Source organism: Heterocephalus glaber, unplaced genomic scaffold (assembly GCF_053883595.1).
Source record: "Heterocephalus glaber isolate CG9 unplaced genomic scaffold, H.glaber_assembly_v1.0 deba00001569, whole genome shotgun sequence".
Lineage (NCBI taxonomy): Eukaryota > Metazoa > Chordata > Mammalia > Rodentia > Bathyergidae > Heterocephalus > Heterocephalus glaber.
Genome location: NW_028258354.1, coordinates 10014370 through 10036977, shown reverse-complemented (window position 1 = coordinate 10036977; position 22608 = coordinate 10014370). Strand labels below are relative to the sequence as shown.

The 22608-nt window shown below is 43.3% G+C and overlaps 1 protein-coding gene across 1 annotated transcript in view; it reads right to left on the bottom strand.

Annotated features, from left to right (window-relative positions):
* Positions 1-1277: 1277 nt before the first annotated feature.
* Rassf3 (Ras association domain family member 3) overlaps positions 1278-22608 on the bottom strand; it is a 67458-nt gene continuing 46127 nt past the window's right edge. Inside the window, exons 2-5 of the mRNA XM_021241425.2 lie at positions 11155-11262; positions 8850-9066; positions 6545-6654; positions 1278-3987 (exon numbers count right to left, since the gene is read on the bottom strand). Of these exons, the coding sequence (XP_021097084.1) occupies positions 3838-3987; positions 6545-6654; positions 8850-9066; positions 11155-11262 (585 nt within the window). The 3' untranslated portion in view covers positions 1278-3837. The remainder of the gene's footprint in view (positions 3988-6544; positions 6655-8849; positions 9067-11154; positions 11263-22608) is intronic.

Below are 22608 nucleotides of genomic sequence, written 5' to 3'. Positions count from 1 at the left end.
AGACTGCAGGGCTAAATTAGCCAGTAAGGCCTGTCCAGATTCTTCCCGGCCTTGCTGTGAAGTGTTCCCTTCTTCCAGGGCAGGAGCCCTCCTTTCCTTCCCTGCTGTGCTGGGGATGGAACCCAGGGCCAAACATGCTAGACAAGAGTTCTACCGCTGAGCTGTACCCCCACGCACAGTAATTTCTTTATGGTCAGCTCCAAGACAGGAATGATATAAACAGCAATGGAGATAAGAATTTCTAGGGCCGGGGACTTAGCTCAGAGGTTCTGCCGCCTGCCTTGCAAGCGCAAGAACCCGAGTTCGATCTCTGGTACAAAAAAAAAAAAAAATTCTAGTTTCTATGGGTTGCCTTAGGGAAGGAGTTATGAGCCAGGAACCATGGACAAAAACCCAGAATATATATATAATATACAATAATTCTATATTTTTGCAACTTAAGAATATTTACTTATCTATTGATAAAGTCTGAAAAGAATCCGAGAGCAAGAACCTAATTCTCTTTAAGGAATAAAAATTCCAAAACATATCCCTGCACCCTGGGTTATAAACCAGGCTGATTTCCCAAACTGGACTCCTCTAGCTATTTTGGCAAAAAAGGAAAACTATCTAGAGCCATTGTTTTCTATCATAGTGTCTATACTTACTATGAAGCAGCAACAGTACTTAAAACGTTTTTCCTCACTGTCTGGAACCCTCTAGGGGGCAGTGTAGTAGTGAAAACCCTTCCCCACAGCTGGCGTGGAGGCAGAATGCTAGAAAACCAAGGTGCACTCAGGGTGTAGAACAGCGGCCTCTGGTTCTCACTCTGCATCTCATAAAGTTGGTCTCACTGACCAAAAGAGAAATACTTACTTTGTGTTCAAAGTGGTCTGTTCCAAGAGCTGAAGACCTCTGCATAATGAGGGCAGAGGGAGAGGGTTACTGAGGGCCAGGCAAGGTTCTTCTCTGCTAGTGGACACAGGATCTGCTTTACAGTAATTTTTACAGTGTTCATTTGCCTTGTGCACTTTTGAATGTATGCACAGTTCACAAATGAAATAGGAATGTACTTGTGCTGTATAGGCAGACACACACTTAGGGTTAATTTTCCCCCAGAGAATAAGGAAAAAGAAAGATGACATTTGGGAGACCAATGTGCCCCATTCCAAACCTTCTATGAGTTACTGCATTCCAGCAAGTGTCCCTGTGCATCTGCAAAGTAGGTAGTTTCCACTCCTTTTAACCTTTTTAAAAATCTAATATATTATCATAAATGAAAACACACCAACATCAACTAACAACTTCAACTTTTAATAATGGAAATCATTTTGCCATTCAAGAAACAGTTTTAGGGGAGAAAAATCTTCCCTATAAAAATAAAACATCAAAATTATAAATATTATAACTTTTTAACCTCTGCAATTTAAAATGCTCCCCTGTAATACTACCCCTTCATTTAACACCTTTCCTGTACCATCACATTTTGAAGAGAAAACAGTATTACAGCAAAGCTTAATTTTAATTTAACACAAGGATTTGTACAATGATTTTTTAATAAAATACCTTTGGCCTTAGGGGCCTTTTTCCTCCTTTTACACATTAAAAATGCTGCTGCAGTAACCAGTGTTTGGGAAAGAACATCAGTCTTCAAGAACTATGAACTGACAAGGTTTCAATACAGTAAAGTTTCCAAATTGCAACTTGTAGTGCACATGACAGTGAGCAAGGTTCTGGAAAAATATAGACGAGGATGGCTATTCTAGACAATCTACTTCAAGTAAAAAAAAAAAAAAAAATTCACAGATACCCATCAGCTACTACTTTAGGTTCTAACAGTGTCTTAATCTGAGAAGCAAATGCTTCACAAACTATAAGTTTACTGGGACAAGTAATTAAAAGGCCAGGTGGTTGATAATAGTATACTCAAACCCAAGCTATAGTATGAATAGTAAAACTAGTATAAAAGTCATGAAGGCAATCCCTGAACAATAAAGGTAAAGTGTTGGATGACAATGTCACTAAAACCTCATTAATGCACTAAATAGAAGTCACATGCAAAATTAAACAAGATGTGCCATACATATTTTATAGCTAGTTCTACTCTTTTTTCCCCCCATTTTTTTCTTAAAAGCCTAGGAAGATCTGATTGTCTCGGTAGCTTGTGTGGCACAGCACAACCAACACTTACATCTGCCTCCAACAAGACAGCCAGTCTCTAAAAAGTTAGAAGAGCCACCAAGAGGAAACAGAAATGCAATAAAAGGCACAGTTCACTTAAGCAAAGAACCAAAGCACCTTGGAACTTCACAAAGAATCCATTAGGTGTCACCGAAGTGTTAACAATTCCTTGGGAATTTATAAAAAAAAAATCTAGACTAAAACCAGACTGACTGTAAGGCCCCTCTGGAACCACAGCACACCTTCCCCTCCGTTCTCAGGTTTGTAAGTCGCTCAGAAAATGAGGTTTATTTCGCCTGTTTTTAAGGCTTTTTATTGCACATGCATTTCTTTGGTTGGAAGGAACATGCACTTTTGTTAAAATAGTTCCATGATGAACACCTGTTGCCTGGTCAGCGGGTATGGATTTTCCTCCTTCCTTGGGGTCCCCTACTTGCAGTCAAGTCCTTTAGAACTGAGGATGACATGGGAGTATTGAGTCTTTAAAATCCCTGTTCTACATTATGTGAGAACAGACTGTAACTTAGAAAGGGAGAGGGAAAAGCAGAGGGAGAGAGTTAAGAAAAGAGAAGGGAAGGAAGAAAAAAGGGTAGAATAAAGGGGGAGGGAGTGATTGTCACAAATTTGAAGTGAGCTCTGTAGTTGATAAACTTCCTTAGCTAACAAGGAGAAAACAGCTACCCTACCCTAAACTCATTTTCAACTTGGAAAACAACCTCTGTGGGGAAATCCATGCAATTTAAGGAGTCAGCCACGGGTCAGGGACCACTTATCCAGAGCTGCTACAACAGTAAGACCTTCCACTCCAAGAGGGCAGAATTGGGGTCTCACGTGAAGGGGGCCAGATCCAACTGTATGGGGCCCACCTCCACCTGCCTCGGTCTCCAGTTAACTGCACAGTTCATGGATCCTTCTTGGGTTTAGTTCCTACCTCTTTGGCTCCACCTCCACATTATACCCAACAGGAAATCAAGCAATCCTAGAATGGGCTTAACATCTCAACACTGAACAATTTCACCTCATTTTCAAGCAATACACTTGGCTCCCCTACCACCACTGTACCAGCCTTACCACCTTCCTCAGTGGCCCTCAGAGCTTTCACTTCCACACAGCCTTCTTCCAAACTTGCTCATTACTTTTTAAAATCCAACTCCTCCAACTCCTCCAACATCCTTCCCAAATTCCCCACAGTTCCTGGATTCCTCTGCCCTTTGGTTCACATGGATGGTTTCCTCTGACAGAAAATAAAAAACAAACAGGTAGTTTCAACATAGAACAAGTATTCAGAGAGATTCCTTGTTAAGTTTTTAAAAACTTGTTTGCACATCCTTAAGCTTAACATCACCATCACGTAATTAAAATAACTAGAAGAAAATAAAGAAAAATCAACCCAGAGTTCATGCTTCCAAGCACTCTAGGATGCTCCTGATGATTGCAGGTTCACAGCTTGCAAGAGGTAACACCGCGGTGCTGTAACAGAACAAGCTTGCAGGGCCCCTCACGAGGGACGCGAGGGGGTGCAGGATGCCTGTGGCCAGGGGCTGGGAACTAACTCTAGAGATAAAAGGGGATGACCCTAGCTTTGGGGCACGAAGACAGCTCTCCGAGCAGAAAGGCACTTGCTGCTCCTGTATACAGAGGTCCCAAGCCTTGCCTTCCCAGCAGGGGGCCTGCACGTTAGCCGGGCTTCCACACTTCGCCCAGGGCTTCTTCCAGCTTATGTCTGTAGGCTGTGTAGCGCCTCTTCAGGTTCTGCAACTGCTCATCTTCCTCCTTATCCAAGATGCGCAAGAAATTCTGCAGTTCTGGAAGGCTGAAAGCTTCCCACTGTGCGATAATACAGAAAAGAAAAATGCCAGGTGTTTAACTCAGAATCAAGACTTAGGAATGCTGCCCAAGTGCACGGTATGACTAATCTCCCCCTCTGCCAAACCCCTCAGGACACAGATCTGTGGAGCTCAGCAGAGTTATGAGAAGCATCAACCTGCACCCCATTCCCTCCTCAGCTCACCTCAAATGCCCCTCATTTCCCTTCCAACTCTTTTCTCCAACACAGAACTCACTGCCAAAGACCTCCACACACCTATGTCCATTAGATACTGTCCTTATTCCTCACCTGACATAAACCTCCAAAGACTTAAGAAACAACTCCCTGCAGCTTAACTTGGAGTGATCATTCTCACTGTCCTTCTTGTCACCTCCCACGAGGAACCTTATAATAGTTTTCAGATGCACTGGCTTTTCTATCTCTACTGCCCCCCAGTGCTGACTTCCAACATCTTCTCCTGTACCCTTCAGATGGCCTCCTACTCTCATTCTACTACCCGCCTCCATTGAACCCAGGGCCTCCTGCATGTAAGGCAAGGGCTCCACCGAGCTACATCCCCAGCCCTCCTCACTCCACTCTCAAGTTCCCCAGTTGTTTGCCAAATAGTCATAGTCATGGCCCTGTTCTGCTTAGAAGCATTCTGCCGGCTTCTCTTGACTGCTCAGGTTGTCTGACAGATTCGAACCTCTCCAGCACCATTTCTCATTATCTCAAGTGACTCGGCAGTCTCCCGGCAGTGAACTCTCAGCTTAAATGTCACTTTCTCTAAGGCCTCCAGGACTTCCTTCTGTTCCGTCTCAGCCAGGATTAGGTTTATGAGAAACTCTCACTGGGCCACTCATATCCCTAACCACAACCAAGATCTTTAAATTATTATAATTGTTTTGGTATCTCTGCGCCTTACCTATACCGCAGCTGTTTGGGATTTGTCTCTTGCCCTTGAGGCTCTTGGTTCTGTTTCCCTAATAGCACCTGGTAATTCTTTTAAACTAAAGCTGTGAATGTCAGGGAGAGTATTTGATATCCTCTGGAAGGTTTTTTTTCAAATATATCTGTCCTCCAGTCCCAGAGGGGCCTGGGACTGAGAATCACTGCCAAGGCCAGGAATGCAGAGAAGAGACTCTAGACAACCCATTATAAATCCATAAAAAGGAGCATGAAAAAAAAAAACAACAAAAGGGCCAAATGACAGAAGGGTTCTTCAAGAGTTATTAAAGCAAATGAGAAACATGGAGGACAGCACAACTTTCTACCTTAGAAAATTCTCTTAATTATAAAAATTTTAACATTTTTTCACATGTGTGAAGGTTTTCAAAACACAGACATTAAAAAACACCTTCTCGTTCCTAGCCCTAGCAGCTACAGAAAGTTTCTTCCCTCAGGTAAGTTTCCTTAAATAAGTGAGAATCAAGAATCCAGACATGGGTTCAATAAAGGACTCTGGAACATTAAAACAAAATGATAATTTCAAAACTAATTCCTCCCCACAAGGCTGCTCTAATCACACTGAACTGCATGAAATGCTAGAAATCCAATAACAAAAATAAAACACCAACAAGAGGCATGCTAATATGTCCAGCTTAGGTTTCTCAGAGGGAATATTGCCAAACTGCAAAACCCAATAAGACTTCTGAACCCTACGTTCTCCCCAAAATGACATCCTGAATTTCTTACAAAGTTTCAAAACTGTCTCAAATCACTGTCTTCCTAAGCTTCCCTGAACAAATTCTCATTTACATTTACATATGAATACATCGCTTACCATATTTATGTGCACTCTCACTTGTGACTAAAAACCACCTTTTAAAGTTTTTAGTCCACTTTACAGATCTTAACACAGAAGGCTGAACAATTAAAGATTCACCCAAGGTCACAATCCAAACTTAACAAACAGCTGGAAGTGGAGTCCTGGTTTCTAACTTTTAACCTAGAAACCCCATTCTTCGTGGACACTTCACGCTATTTCTGTTCTCCACAGAAGGCTGAGGCCCAGAGCCTGAGAAGATCCACTTAAGTGTCATTTAAACACTGGATCTAGAGAACAGTCCAAAGAGCTTTTTTCTTCCACTAAACTGGCCTAAATACAATCATCCCTGGAGAGAAAATGGCAAATAACATACATGTAAACATAATTTCTTAATCATTTGGGCACAGGAAAAAAAAGACTGTAGAAAGTTAAATGGTGGTAAAGAGATCAGATTTCCTTTTATTTCCCTTCAGTACGAAATTAGCCTGGAGACTTTTCTTAGTAGCAGACATATGGACAGCGTCAACTTTCAAAGTGCAGTTAGTCATCTGGTAGTGGGATGGGGCAAAAATGACTGAGTGGAGATAAATAAAGTTTTACTTTCTCCCACCTCTGAAATGCACAGATCAATATAATAATCATGGGAGAATTAAGTTAACTTTGGGTTCACTTTGGACAATTCAAAGTCTCTCCCTCTCCCTTTTTTCCACTAACCTTGCCTCTCTCTTTCCTCCTCCTGGTCAGGTTTCTAGACTAGAGCAATAAAACAAGCCCAGCTGTTCTTACAGCCATAATAGAGAATCACTTACCTCTCCAATTTCATGTTCACGAAGAACAAAACTAAGCGTGTCAGTTCTGGGCCCTGCTACCAAACGCAGGTAGAGAGGATGTTCTCGGTCTGAGAGCTTGCAGGCATAGACTGTAAGGGAACACACATGTTACAGGCATCATTTCATCATCTCTGAGGTCCCTTCACCACCCTTCCTCCAGATCAAGGTAACAGTTGTTTCTCCAGCCTCTAGGTCACCATCCTCCTCCTCAGCCCAGGGTGGAACAAAATCTATTCCGCTTCCATTCTCCCTGCTCAATAAAAACTATGCCTTGAGCAAGGAGGAAATAATGTCCAACAATAATTTAAATGGGTATTAGTCACAAAACACATTTGAAATTTATTAGTTCTGTTTCTTTTAGAAAGATAAACATTTTTTTAAAAACTTCAACTCCAGCTAGGCATGATGGTGCACACCTGCGATCCTAGCACTCAGGAGGCTGAGGCAGGAGGATCTCTGGGAGTTGGAGACCAGCCTAAACTACACAGAGAAACCCTTTTTCAAAAAAAACAAAAAACACCTTCAAACCCCTTTAAAAACAATGAGAATATACCGTCCAAATAACAAGAATTCAAAGCTCTAGTCAAAAACTCCTCTACAGATCAATTAAGAATTGACAACCTGGGCCAAGGATTTAGCTCAGTGGTTTTGGTGCCTGCTGTGCAAGTGCAAGGACCCGAGTTCAATCCCCGGTACCAAATAAAAAAAAAGAATTGACAACCATACCTGGGCATAGTGGCACAATCTGTAATCCAGCACTCTGGGAGGCTGAGGCAAGAGGACTGCAACTTTAATCCTCTGCAACTTAGTGAGACCTTGTCTCAAAATAAAAATAAAAAGAACTGGGGATGTAGCTCAGTGTGAAGGCCCTGAGTTCAATCCCCAGAATCAACAAACAAAACAAAACAAAAATAAATATGCAATCAGAATATAGGCTCTGGTGGCTTCAAGCACACACACACACAAGTGTGTGGTATCACCTATAAGTATTAAAAGATTTCATGAGGGTAATGTGTCAACAGGGTGCTATCACTTTCAGATTGTACAGCTCTAGTCCAGGTGAGCTGGCAAAGCTGGCAAGATAAAAATGCCATCCAAGCTTCTCTACATTACTTTGGCATTCCAGATGCAACTGCACTGCAGGTGCCCACCTCTCTGTGACACATACTGCCCCAGGCTGCTAAGCCTGCAGCCTCTGGAGCAGAGGAGCCTTGAGCTGTTTATCTCTGTACTATGCAGGGCCCAACCCCATGGCAAGTGTTCAACAAACAAATGTACACACTGAGCAGTTAGTTGTGCTTAATCCTGTGTGACTGAAGGACATTACTGACATGTCAAGGTCAGTAAATTTTCTTTATGGCTGCTTTAGTCTTTAAGCTTTCTTCAGTTTTTCTGGGTAAACAGTTTATTACTCACACATACCATTTCCAAATATAGTGAATCATTAAATCATTGTTGTCCATTTCTGCTCAGCTGCCTGAACATCTTATTTGGTTTCATGTAGTGATTTAATATTTTCTACCTATATGAAGTTCAGACAGACATATCCCAGATCAGAACATTACTCATTTGTTTTCATGTGCTTCTGGAAGGCAGGATACCAAATGGATCAGTGTAATGGCCAACAAGACAGCTAAGGAAACAGGGCGGGACAGTTTGGAGCAGTATGCTGAAAAGCTACACACGAGCCTCATCTGCAAAGGACCAAAGGACACGGTCCATCAAGCCACTGTATGTATGTGTAGGTAGGTGCTATTGAAAACTTCAATCACAAATGTTTCTTGCTTGCTTTTGCAGGAGTAGGGATTGGAGCCAGAGCCTTGTGCATGCTAGACCTGTACTCTAGTGCTAAGCTACATCCTCAACCCTTTTTATTTTGAGGTAGGGTCTTGCTAAGTCACAAAGGCTGACCTTAAACTTTCGATCCTCCTGCCTCAGTCTTGCAAGTAGCTAGGCTCACAGGCACCTTGCCTGGCGAAAAATATTCTTTCATCTTCTAAAGGGCATTAAAATCAAAGTCTCTTGCCCCTCTTCCAAATCAAAGTTACCCTTCTGTGCACATTACCAAATCCTGCATAAATCCTCAACACACATGGATGCCTCTAAGCTTTCAAAACATGAACACCCAGGAAATGCTCAGTTCCTTCCATGATCACCATGGCTTCCTAAATGTGTCCCTGGGCCCAAACACGGGACACAGATACACCTCTTAGTCTTCCCTCTGCTGATGAGGACAAAGATGAACAGAAACAGAGACCACTTTCATGTTAGCACAGCCACATACCTTGGTCTTCCCTGTGACAACGCTTATAAAGTGCAAACTTGGCAGGGCTCTCCGTCACTAGAAATTTTTTGAGCAGGGCCTCGATAACTTCCCCGACAGTGTTTGTGCTGCTGATATGAAGCGTGTTCATACAGCCATTGCTACCAGGAGACGTCTGTGGAGGTTTGCAGAGTTCCATCTGAACTTTAATGAAGCCAGTGTAAATCCCATTTGAATTCTGAAGAGGCAAAGAAAAGCCACTCTTAGCTAGTTGGCTAGGGGCATTTTAGGAAAGGAGGGCATCAAAGGCAAACAGGAAGTGAGCCACTCTTTCTCTGGTTCTTTTCTCTTAGAGCTTCACTGAAGACTGCCCTGAGGGATGACCTTAAAGGGAGATGAACACACATCAGTGGTGGTAAAGCACTTCCAGGGGTCAGGTCTGCAGGGCAGATGTGGCAACCGAAGGCTCTCTTCTGTCTTTACGGCACTCAGCCCCAGTCCAAAGCTTGTGGGAAAAGTCAGCGAGTGACCTTTGGTGAGGTTATAGCCCCACTGCCCAAACTGGAAATGTATGAAAGCTTAGGGGTATGTCTAGGCTCAGTGCTCAAAGAAAACAACATCCCCAACTGATAATTAGCCATACACAAAATAGGAAGGTCACCATTAGGACAAAAATACCTAAATCAACAATGAGATGACAGTAAGAAAACAGGGTGCTTTTATTCCTAGTGGCTACAAGGCTGTGTATGAGATTCCCAATCTTGCTTAAACCTTGTTATGTGTCAAATTTATTACACAGCATGGGATGCATTTCAAGTACCCTGAGCAGCAATGCTTTTAAAATTTATTTTTATTAGTATATATTTGCCATACATAAAGAACACAGGGAATTTGTACATTTACATAATATATAAGCAGCAATATTTTTACAACAAATTCAAGCTACTACATGAACTACAAATATTGCAAACACTTGTCTTAATTTATGGTAGAATTACTATTTCTTGGTTGCCAAAACAGTAATAATGCTTTTGTTTTCACTTTATTTAGAAAAAAATTTCAGCATGTGTTATTAAAATAAGTCATCAGGTATTGCCATATAAATACCAGAGTTAAAGTAAGGTTTTAAAATCTTCCTTTTGGTCCATTTTTTTCCCTTCCAAGCGATCAATTTACAATATAAATTCCTTTGTCCACTCTTGTAATAAAGTACTGTACAACACTTAAAATTTTTCATCCTGGGGCTGGGGATTTAGCTCAGTGGTTCTGCCGCCTGTCTCGCAAGCACAAGGTCCCGAGTTTGATCCCCAGTACCAAAAAACAAAACAAAACAAAAAATTTTTCATCCTTAAAACAATAATGGAAACTTGCATCTGTTTTACTCTCCACGGGGAAAGAAATAAAAAACTACGGCAAGTGGAGTTTTTCCCCATGGATGAAAAATGTATTTGAAAAAGAAGCATCACTGCTGGAATAATGAAGGGACTTTTGGGATCATCTTACCCTCTCCTACTTTTGGCACAGTGCCACTGAGGAGGGACCTTGGTTGCCATAGGTGTTTATATTTTATATCTCCTCCCCAAGGTCAAAGAATTCATCTGGGCCTGTTCTAAACAGGCTACCCCATCCTTTTCCAAGCTCTGTCAATTCACAGGACCCAAGGGTCCTGGAAAGGAGCACCAAGGGATGACAGGAGCTTTTGTAAGGACACCAACTGGGTGGGCAACTGACGGGTGAGCAGATGTCAGCTCGTTTTCTTGTCACCAAGCACTGACACCTTCCCGCTTCAAACAGTGCAGCACAATGGTGTTACAACAATGTGTGGGAAGCTACAGTTTAAGTACCTCATCTTACACTGGCGACCAGTGTAATACAGTTAACTATATTCCAATCCATGGGGATAAAATCATCCTGCTACTTCCATCCTTACTTGACATAAGAGATGGAAATTATCTGGGGTCTTATTAGAATCTGAGTTGTCATCTATATGTTAGGAAATAATCCTTTAAAGAAGAAGGGTTGCAAACTCTTCTAAAATAAAATTTTAACGTGTTACATTTTTTAAAGCTTACCTAACAACAAATTTTCAGATAAAGCTACTTCAGAATACAGATTTAACTTGAAAGCTGCAGAAATATTCTATTTTCCTGCTCTGCATATCTTAACCATTAAACTTCTATAAATGTTATTCAGACTCTGTAAAATATACAGATTATATCATCAACAACTTATTATCTGTCTTTTGATGAGGGTCAGCCTAAACAGTTCAACAATTTACATTTGTCCTTCAAAGGATGCCAACCTAAACAGTACTAACGGTACTTACCAAGGTCATCTTCAATTTGTCTGTGACAGCTAAATTGTATTTCTGAACCTTCTCTTTGATTTCCTCTTTGCTGAGGTAATTGTGAGTTTCCTTCTCTTTCTCTACATCCTAGAAGAAAAACAAATAGTGCCACACATGAGCAATCATAGGAAAAAATGCAGATAAACCAGGATTCTTTTTATCTCCCATACCAAAGTAAGCGGGTGCACTTTACCTTGAAATGTGCACATGCGCGCGCACACACACACACACACACACACACACACACACACACACACGGTCTTTCCAGAATGATCTACCAAGTTACAATGCTATAGTAAATTCCTCAGACTACAGCCTTCCTAGGATATACAGTAATTAAAACTACTTAGTCAGCAGCTAAAAGCAACACTTCACTAAATACTATTTTGAGAAACCGTCATTGCTAAATCTCCCTTCTGCAAAAACATCCCTCCTCCAGAATACTTCCTAGATTGGCCATTTATACTTTAAAGAATGGGGGCGGGAGGGCCGGGGATTTAGCTCAGTGGCACCAAGCCTGCCTCGCAAGCGCAAGGTCCTGACTTCCATCCCTGGTTACCGCCCCCCCCCAAAAAAAGAATAGGGGAGAAGGGGCCCAGGGTCTTGCTATATAGTTCAGGTGATGTGTGCCACCACGCCCCACTTTACTTTAATCCACACAGGTACATACCAAAAGCCTCTCTTTAGCAAATGCTATTAACATTATGGCATTTATGCCTTTATAACATTTATTAGCAAAAAGTATAGTAATTAATAAGTATTAATTGAGCAGCACTAATCACAGACCTCTTAAAAACTAAAAACAAGTACCAGAGGGTAATTTACCTTCCCTACCAATTCCTATGCCAAGACACAGGTAGCCAGATTTCCTCCACCCACCCATTCCTACCACCCCTCCACTCTCACCCCACCTTGGCCTCCTCACCTGGGGAGGAAATTACTGGTTAAATTCTTGCATCACTATGAAGACCTCATTTAAAAAATTGTCTAAAGAGCTCAACAGTGCATGACATTATGAAGTAGGTAACATGTGATTACAAATGGCCAAACTGCAATATTTTGTGATGCCAACAAAGTCACTATATACAAGGCACCTAATGTATCACTTAACTCTTCCAACAACTCACAGAATAGGTATTATTACTGAAGTTTCCAGATGAGGTCAAGTTCCAGGCAGTAAACCAAACTGCTAAAAGAAACTTAACTGCTCAGTGGAAGTGATGAACTTACCTGAAATCTGAGCCCAAAGCCCACCAACTCTGACTGACTCCAACCATGTATGGATGCCTCTCAGCAACTTCACATGGTTGGTCTCAATAAACCCTCTCAAATGAGCTGATCAGCAACCCCATGTTACAGAAAAGAGCAGATTTACAGAAGTCAAAGAGCTTGTGCAAGGACAACCCCACTGGCCACCAGATCATGCCTCATTTTGATCCAAGTCCTCTATATTGTTTCTACTAAATTGAGTAAGTCTCCAAGGCTCTGGTGTGGGTAAACATTTGGGGTTGTTTGTTTTTTTCAGATAGGGTCCACCATGTAACTAGGCTGGCCTCAAACTCATGATCCTCTTGCCTTAGCCTCCCGCATAATGTGCCACCCTGCCACCTGATGTGGGTAAACATTAGAAAACTTAAAGTCTGCATAATCAGATTCAAACCTATGTAGCAACCTAGAAAAGAAGGGCCTAAAAATGCTCCAGACTAAGAGAGGAGGCGCATAGGCCTTTTCCAGCCAGGCCTAACACACTATCCTCACAGCTGGATATTCTCCAAGCAGGCATTTGTTCACATCTACTCGCTGTGAGCTGCTGTTATAAATACACCAGGAATGGTCACTACAGAACTTGCAGGAATGCCATATAGAGTATAAAATGCCTCTTGAGCCACTCAAGTCTCAAGTTCTTTGATTTGAGACCCTAAGGGGGTGTGCTGACTATAAATTATCTCAGCATTTGCCATTTTAGCAGCCCTGTTCCCTCAAGATCTGATGGGTGTGTCTCATCATGGTGAATAGGAGCAGATAGTGTGCTCTTTCCCTTGCTTTGGGGCAGGCCCCCAAGCCCCTTGAAAGTATTCCCTTGGCTAATGCAAAACCCCAAAGCAATCTTATTTTTGGTGTTACTGGTTAGGGATAAAAAAGCTGTGGATTAAAATAACTTCAAACTATCGCTTCAGTGACTATCTCCAAGGAAATTTAAAACATATACCACATCTCTGCTTGTCCTCCTCTTTCTGGTCCACAATTAGCTGACTACCAGCTATAGCCTGGGGGAAAATAAGGTAGCCTTTTTCTCTGCTTCCCCTCCCCTGACTGGGGATCAAACTCAGGGGCACTTTACCTACTGAGCTATATCCCCAGCCCTTTTTATTTTCATTTTGAGACAGTCTCCCTAAATTGCCCAGGTAGGCTTCAAACTTGTGATCCTCCTGCCTCAGCCTCTACATTCATTCTCAACTATTAATTGCCCAGTTGTTCCTCAGTATCTACAGGGTATTGGTTCCAGGGCTCCCAACAGATATCAAAACTCTTAGATGCTCAAGTCTCTTACACAAAATGTTGTATTTCATATAATCTATGCACATCATCCAGTCCACTTTAAATCATTTCTAGATTATTTGTGTCTAATACAATGTAAAGGCTATGTACATAATTGTTACACTGTATTGTTTAAGGAATAATGACAAGAAAAATCTGCATATATTAAATACAGATACAACTGGTTGGCTGAATCCACAGACACTGATCCCTCAGGGGAGACTGTACTAAAAAAGCAAATTACAAAGTCTCAGTGTAGAATGAGAAGTTGGCAGGGAAAAGGGTGTTGTGGAAAGTACATTTGGTCTAGCAAGACCGGGACTCTGACCCCTAGTCCATCACCAGCTCACCCGGGCTCCAGGCTTACTAATTTTTCTGAACCTGTTCCATCACTTCCTCTCAAATGAAGAGACTTAAGCAGATCACTTCTAATGTGTTTTCTGACCTAAATGGATCTGATTGCAAAGATCTGATGCTGCTTTCACTGGTGTGACCAAGAGGGCAAAGCCATTCCACAGGTTCATCATTAAAAGCTCACCAAGGGCCAACAACACATATACAGTCACAGACACAACATCCTCAGCTAGGGGCTTTATTGGAAGTGAACATTCCAGGAGTCAGAAGGAAAGAGGGGTAAAAGGAGTGATTAAGAGCAAAGAGAAAGGTTAATGAGTAAGGCTGGGCCATTGTTAATCAGGCCTTGCTGATGATACTAGACTTGGCACCCATCCTAGGCTCCCTGGTGTCAGCAGGCCACCGGCAGCAGTCCAGGAAGCTAGAAGATCAAAACAGCAACCCAGTCTGAAAGAGCAATGCCCCTGGATCACCCACATACAGACAAATGAGATGCTCTCAAGTAGCAATTATCTTTCCTTCTCAGAGATTAAAAACCAAGGGAACTGCAGGGAGCAGTAACAGAAGACAGTGGGACTCAAGGATCTCCAAGATCCCTTACAGGCTAAACATCTTGTTATTGAAAGATTAACCAAAAAATAAACCCCAGAAAAGCAGCTAAATGCTCAAAGGGCTGTGAAGCTGTGTTTTTAGGTCAACTCATGTAACAACTGTATGTTCATTCAGCAGATGCTTGCCAGGCATCTGCTGTGTGCCAGGTACTTGCCTAAAGGGGGCAGGGCAAAGGTCCACACCACCTCACGGTGGCTAACGTCTACACCTAGCACAGGCTGAGATGAGTGAGAGAGGCAGGGAAGGAATTGCTTCAACAGTCCTAAGTAAGACCACTTCTGAGAGTGGAGGACTGTGGCAGCTGGGGAGAAGCCACAAGCTCAGTTTGGGGGTCCAGGACTCTTGTTTTCTGTTAGTGTTTAAACCAGAGAAAGACCCTTAACTTGGAAAACCTGCAAATGGCTTAAACTTTTTAGAGAGGACCTTCTCCCCCTAAGCTTACCTAGGGAAATTTCCTCCTCCCTCCAAGCATGCTGAGACTCACCACAGCAGCAGCCTGGGCATAGGCGCCATTGGCAGGAAGGAGGGGGAGAAGAAAAAGGAGCCCAGAAGGGGCAAAGGAGGTACGACAGGCAATCAAAGCAAGAAGAGGGTTAAGCAGTGGTGTGATGGGCGTGGCTCGGGTAAAACACAGAGCGTAAACAGGACTCTCCCGGCCAAGGCAGAAGAGGAAATGGCATGGGGTGCAGCAGCCTGTGAATAATGCATGGATTATTGTTCTTGGCAGCGGGGAGGTGCTGAGGCCACGCCTGAGAATGTCTGCTTGGCAGGTTACAAGTTATCTTTGTCTAAATCGATTTTGTTTTATATTCCCCAAACCTGAAGCTTCTTGGAAGGAGAGTTCTTCCAAGGGAAATTCTATCCCAGAAGTCCCTGAGGGCTTGTTCCCCGAGAGCTGGCCTGGGTGGGGTCACATTGCTGTGAATGTTTGTGCCAGTGAACTTTCTCAGAAGGGGCACACCCCACCTCAAGGACCTGTCAGACCTTCCACCAAGTCTAAGGGTCTGCTAATTGCTTATGCTAATTAGGCTAACTCTTAGGAAATTTTGAAATTATATCAAAATTTAAAATATGAAACAATATTAAAAACAAAAATCTCTAAAAAATAGAGAACAATTGGAAGTGACTTCAAAAGATGAGAATGTTCCTACTGCTCTCTTTTAGCCTAGTGAAGGGATGTGGATTATGGTTCAGACATCATTAGGTCTAAAATTACTGCTGTGCCATCTTCTAGTTGTGTGACCAATGGCAAGTTAACCTCTCTAAGCCTTGGTTTTCTCATCTTTGTAAAAATGTGCACAACAATACTACTTTATACCACTGTGAGAAGATGCCAACAGAAACCATTATTCACAATGTACTGAGTGTCTAATGGTGCCAGGGTCTCTGTCAAGCTCTTCAAACTCCAAGAGACAGTTGTGGTTCCTGACTCCTCTTGGCTGACAGCCCAGACAAGTCTGCCTTACTCCTGACGTTACTCCCTTGGATATGGTTGAGTTTTTCTTTTTCTTATTCTTATTCTGCACCACAAACCTCTTTAAAAAATAAAGTAGGCTTGGGGATGTATCTCAAACAAAGCACTTGCCCAGGATGTAGCAGATTCTGAGTTCAATTCCCAGCACCTTAAAAAAAAAAAAAAAAGTAAACAAGCTATTGACCTTTCTCCCAAGGCAGACAAACAGTGCAGATTTTTTGACTGTATGCACAGTGCTGATGCCAGAGGCGCAGCAGACACTCAATAAATGGTGCCATCAGCCCTCCCTGGAGAGGTCACACAGCTCTCACGTGCAATTGCTGTGATACCTGGCTGTTTGGGGTCCAGCCTGTGTCAGGGGAGAAGGGGAAATTTACCAGACCAAGAGGTGTTTTCTTTAGGCTAGACTCTGAAATCACAAATTCCTACTATTAATTTCATCTGTCTTGGGAAGGGGCCGCTACCTACAATGTTCCGAAAGGGGCCCTATGCAGCACAGACCAAATACATTCTGGCCTTACAGTTGTACGCAGAACAGAACACCAAGCACCTTTCAAACCTAAAATAGCACATTTCTTATAGCAATAGGCCTTTGGTGCAAACGGAACTCCCAAAGAGTGTTTCATGGTGTGGTCGTGCTCAATCAAGCCTAAGTGCTGATTCCTTTACACATCTTCCTATCAGCCTTGCTCCAGCATGGAGATCAAAGAAAATACCATGGATGCACCCAAACAAAAAAGAAAACCTGGGACAGCTATCTTTCTACCACAATCAGGGAGGGTCCTACGTGTGGTCTGTGCTAAAGCTGTATTCAGTAAACAAGTGACTTCCAGGGGCCAAAGAAAAAGTAGTTTTAGGGTTTACGTACTGACAATTTCTTTTGAAATTTTCTTTAAATTAGATGCTCCTGAAGTAGATTAGCAGTATGGATTAGCAGGAGAAACAAAACTGTTCTGAGAAGTGCAAAACCACAACCTCAGTGCAGAATACAGAAAGGGCTACCTCAGAGGTAAACCTGCAAAGCCCTAAGAGGGTCCTACAGGACAGAACCAAGTGTTATTCAACTTTGGTGCACAGGCAACAGACAGCTCTGCAGTTATATCCACTAACTGGTAGTTTTCACTTTCAGGACCACCTCTAACAGATTAAAATAGACAGATGGCTCAGGGGGCCCAGAAAGGTTTCTTAAATAAGGCTCAGCATTGCTGAAATACACCAGGACTACCCAACAGCATTTCTACAATAACGGAAATATACTGAATGTGCTGTCCAGCAGCAGCCAGGAGCCATGTGTGCTTCTGAGCATCTGAAAGGAGGAACTGAAATTTAAACTTCATTAATTACTGCACTGGACAGTGGAAATCTAGACTCTAATGCACACAGGTATAACTGAAGAACAAGGTAAAAAGCCAACAAGAAAACTGTGTAAAATAGGATGCTGAAGTGAAGACACCTGTTCATAGAAAACCTGCTCCTGAAGAATCAGAACAGCTGTTCCTAGGGTGCTCAATGGTGCTGTTCGTGACCTTAAAAGTACAGCATGGTGCCCACTGCTGTGTTCTCACGGTGCTGATGCTGAAAACCCATAGGGGTGCATGTCTGGAGACTCGGGACTTATCTTGGTGTACAGCCCTGGTTTGCTGATTCATCCTGGCCACTTTGCAGTTGGGAATGCTCCCAGGCCAGATGGGGATTTTTTTTTTTTTAAATAGGATATAGAGCTGGTGCTCTAGTTCCATTTACGTGAGGATGGAAGCTCCTGTTGCCAGAATTCAGCGTGGAGGCAAGCAATTTGCCTGTGCACTCATAGAAGATATTCATGCTTCTGATAGCCAAGAAAAGGGAAAAGAAGAATCTCAAAGCCTCCCCCACCCCATCCTCCTCGTAGCAATAGAAGCATCATTGTTACGTCAAGGTAGGAAAGGTGAAAAACTGAGGCCAACTGGACAGGACAAGAGCATGGCACACAGCACTCCAGAACGGCAGGGGGCCCCATTTCCCAAAGGGTGTTCCACAGAACACTATTCTTCCTAGACGTTTTGTGGACAAAAAAGGAACGTTTCCTCCTCCTCCCTCAACCTCCTAAGAGACTCCCAGCGCTCTCTGGAATGCTAAAGGCTCTGACAAATCCTGCAGTTAAGAAACCAGTGAAAGCACACAGTAAGAAATCACGCTCTTAATAATGTTATCAATGTGATGCTCATTGATTATGAGGAAAGGACAGGTATTTCTTGAGTCTCATTAACTATTCACTTAGTGAAAGGATTCTGTCTTCATTGCGGGATTGCTAGCATATCTAAAGCCCCTCCTGTGGAACTAGACAATCCTAAGCAACCTTTGTGGCTGATGCTACTCGTTAACAGCCAGGCAGATACCAGAGGAATACAGATGACTTCGAAAAGATGGACTATTAGAATAAAACTAAGCAGCAACTATATAAGGATAGAGGTCTGCACCAGCCTTCTCTTACACAGGCAACAAAGAAAAATAAGAGCAAGAACATACTCAAAAGGAAAAACCAACAGATGCCATTTAACTGCTGTTTGTTTACTCTCCCAACCTGCTCTACCACCACCACCCCCATACTGGTGGCCCAGCAGGCGGGGAGCTGAGCTCTCTCTGCTCCCACCCAGGAAGCTGCCTACCCACAGCACCCCTTGGGTGGAGCCCCTATGCCACTCCATTAACACAGGTTCAGCATCCACATCGCCAGGGGCTACCTGTTCACTTTGGCTTCTCCACTGCCCAAATGTGTTACTGAATCTCTTGCTCTCAGAATACTGTGGTGGAACTAGCTCAGTGCTGGGCACAGAGGCGGGCTCCAGCCTAGTCAAATGATTCTGATCTGACCGAGGAGCCCAGCTTCACAAACCTGCTCTTGCAATTCACTCTCCTTTGTATGCCTTATCAGTCTGCAGGAGGTTTTACGCTCACTTCTCAAAACAGCAATGAATCTAGAGGCATACAAAAGACCTTTGTAGTATGAGATACAATGTTTTATAGCTTCTGCTATCCATCAGGATCATCAAAGAACTAGTCTTACAAAACATGCCCCTTAAATACCCTTGCTCACCCAGGGCTTGTGAAGCAGGCACAGGCCCAGAAAGTTAATAAGATTAATTGCAGTTGTGATACAGCACTGAAAGAGCTTCATCTGGGCCTTCCATGACCTCACTTTTTAAACCCCCAGGGTTACCACTCTGCCAATACCCTATATGGCTGTACTTTTAAAACCAGGTCACGTGCCAGCAGTCAAACAGCCAGCCACTTGTTTGGAGCCAGAAAACAAACTTGGAGGTGGACTCGCCTCCCCAGAGGGCCCTAGCTCGAGGGCCCAACCTCAAGGCATACCAGGTTACACCCAGACTCAGATCTGTTTGACATGTTTTCAAGGGGAGTCGATTAAGATGATATTTCTGAAAGGTGACACATTTTACAACTAGTTTAACTCAATTCAAATGTGAGGTGAGTGCAGGAGGAGAGGAAAGGTGACCAGCGGCCTCAGGGCCATGCACAACCAAATATAGCCAATCAGCTCTAACAACCAGAAAAGGTTGTCAGTAGAAGCTCCCCTCTCCCTGGTAGCCTCTGTCAGAACGGAGGCAGCAGGGCTGCTTAGGTTTTCACAATAAGGTGTGGCCCCAAGGACTCAGCTTCCCTGATTACTATAAGAGAGCACTGGACTAAGTCCGTTTCAGCGTAACTTTTTTTTTTTTTTTTTGGGAGACAGTCTTGCTGTGTAGTTCAGGCTGGCCTTGAACCCACTATGGAGCTCAAGCTGGCCTCAAACTCAAGGCAATCCTCCTGCCTCAGCCTCCTGAATGCTGGGATTACAAGTGTGCACCACCACGCGTGGCCAGCATAAGTTTTCTAGGATTCTCCTGTATCTAAAAACTACCTTACTTACTCCAAAGCAAGTCTATTTTAGGAAAAACTGGAAAAATTAATATGAGAGACTGCTGAGAGGAAGATATATAAAAGACTGCCAGGAAGAAGACTTAGAGACCTGCCCCCATTTCTAGATTAAAGTATGCCCCAAGCCCTACGTGTCACCCAGCAGCCATACATTTCCCTCAGCTAACAACAATCACAACTGTGCTCCAGAGCCAGACAGTCCACCAATTCAGGTTTGCGAAAGGAAAATGGAAGCTTTTACTAAGGGCGGAGTTTGGAAGTCAGGTATCCCCTATCAAACCTTTGAACTCTGGTGATAAGGGGAGGTTCCGGGGAAAGGAAATGAACAGGCTCATTTGGAAGTCAGCCAGACAGGAGGCTGAAAGGAATGCTGCAGCAGTCAAGAAGGCAGGTGGGGCCCATCTGGGAAACACAGCAGGTTCCAGGTTGCTCAAGGCCACCAACAGCAGAAACCTGAAAGTTAGGGACAGATTTGCAAGCAAACACAGTGGCCGCTTTGCCAACTGCCACCTAATGTGAAGAGAGAACAGACTCTTAAGAAAACCAGCAGTCTCTAGAGCAGTACTCCAAGAAAATCACCTGAAGCAAGCTTACCTGAAAGCTATTTGGTATCTTCCTCCTTGCCTATTACAAGTTTATGCTGCCACTACATAAAATGAGAATTCCACCAACTTAAATTCTGTTTTCAGGCAACAGACATAAATGTAGATGACAACTTGTATAAAGTAAGAATTTCCAGGGAAAGAGTCACATTTAACTGCTTTAAAGCCTGGATTTGTAATTCTTACTCATTGGAGTCTTATTAATACACTAGTCAAAATACATTTAGAAAGCTGGGTGTGGTTGTACATCCCTGTACTTGCACTTGGGAGGGTAAAGCTGGAGGATCGCACCACAAGTTCGAGACCAGTTGGGCTACACAGTAAGTTGAAAGCCAATCTGAACTATATAGCCAGATCCTATCTTAAAATCAAACTAATAAAAAACCCTCAGACTTTTATAGAGCTCCCTCTTAAACAACCCAAGGTCTCTAGCACCACAAAGAATAAGGAATCAGCCATCTTTCTAAGCCAGATGTCCTGATCAGGAGCAGTTTTTCTTTTTTCTTTTTGTTTTGTTTTATGGTGATGCATAGGATGGAATCCAGTGCCTCACCCATGCTAGGCAAGCACTCAGAGCTACAGCTACAGCCCTGTGAGCATTGTTTTAAAGAGACAAATCTGAAAGACTGCAAAGGGCCACAAGGAGTTAAGCTGTTTTATATCATTCTTATTCCCATTAATTCAATCCATCTCTTCACAACCTACATTCCTCTGAAGATGGCTCTTGTGATAAGTCTGTTGCCAGCCCTTAAAAGACACGGCTGACATTCCAAGTGCACAGGACCCCTTATCCACAGGCAACACATAAAGCACAATGCAGATGCCCCTCTAGCACCCTCTGTTCTCAGAACACCCACAGGTGCACAGGACTTGGCCCACAGAGAACTGCCAAGCAGCCAGCTCTACCTTGCAGCCGCGTCCAGGAGCTGCTTTTACACCGCAGGCGTGTCTAGCCTGGCCCCCACCCCAAAACTGCTTGCTTTGTTTTGTTTTTTTAATGCTATTATAACAAGTATATTTTTTAAAGTTTTGTTACTTGTACACATTAACTATATTATATATTTTAAATACAGCCCAAGATAATTCCTCTTCCTTTAATGTGGCCCAGGCAAGTCAAGTGGTTGGACATACCTGGAACAGATGGATTATCTTCCTCCTCCCTACCTTCCTAACCAAGGAGGAAAAACTACTGTGGAATAATAAAATGATAAGGCAAACTGGGGATGGTGGTGCACACCTGTAATTCCAGCACTTTGGGAGGCTGAGGCAGAATATCCCAAGCTCAAGTCCAGCCTGGGCAATTCAGTGACTTAGCAAGACCCTATCTCAAAATAAAAAATAAAGAGGGCTGGGATGAGGCTTGGTGCAAGGCCCTGGGTTCAAACCCTATTATACCCTCCCCCCAAGAAAAGGAAAAATGGGGGCGGGGATTTAGTTCAGTTGTGCTTCTGCCTGCTGCCTGCCTCAAAAGCACAAGGTCCCAAGTTTGATCCCCAGTGCCAAAAAAAAAAAAGAAAAGGTAAAATGATTGAAAAAAAAACCCCAGGAAGACAAGCACCTTCAGGAGCCTCATGTAACTTGAGTTCTAAAGAAATCCTTTTCCGAAGAGATCCTCTCTCACACCTCCTGCTTGGGTACAGGTGGATGAGAGACACGTAAGTCTGAGGCTTATCAAGAACACAGGTGAGTCAGTCAGACACTGGGGTGAGACAGGCAGTGCTCAAAGACAGGCCAGAGAGGAGGGACCAGGGAGGCAGAGCCCTGCAGGGAGGATGCCAAGGGCCAGGTGCACCTGGTGACCTCACAGAACTCAGCCCAGGGCCCAGTGCCAGCCACACCCACTGCCTTTGAGGGCTCAGGCACTGCCTAAACAAACTCTTCAACTCTATATTTAGAAGGAAAAAGTCTTCTCAACCCCCCCCTCCGCCCGCCCCAATC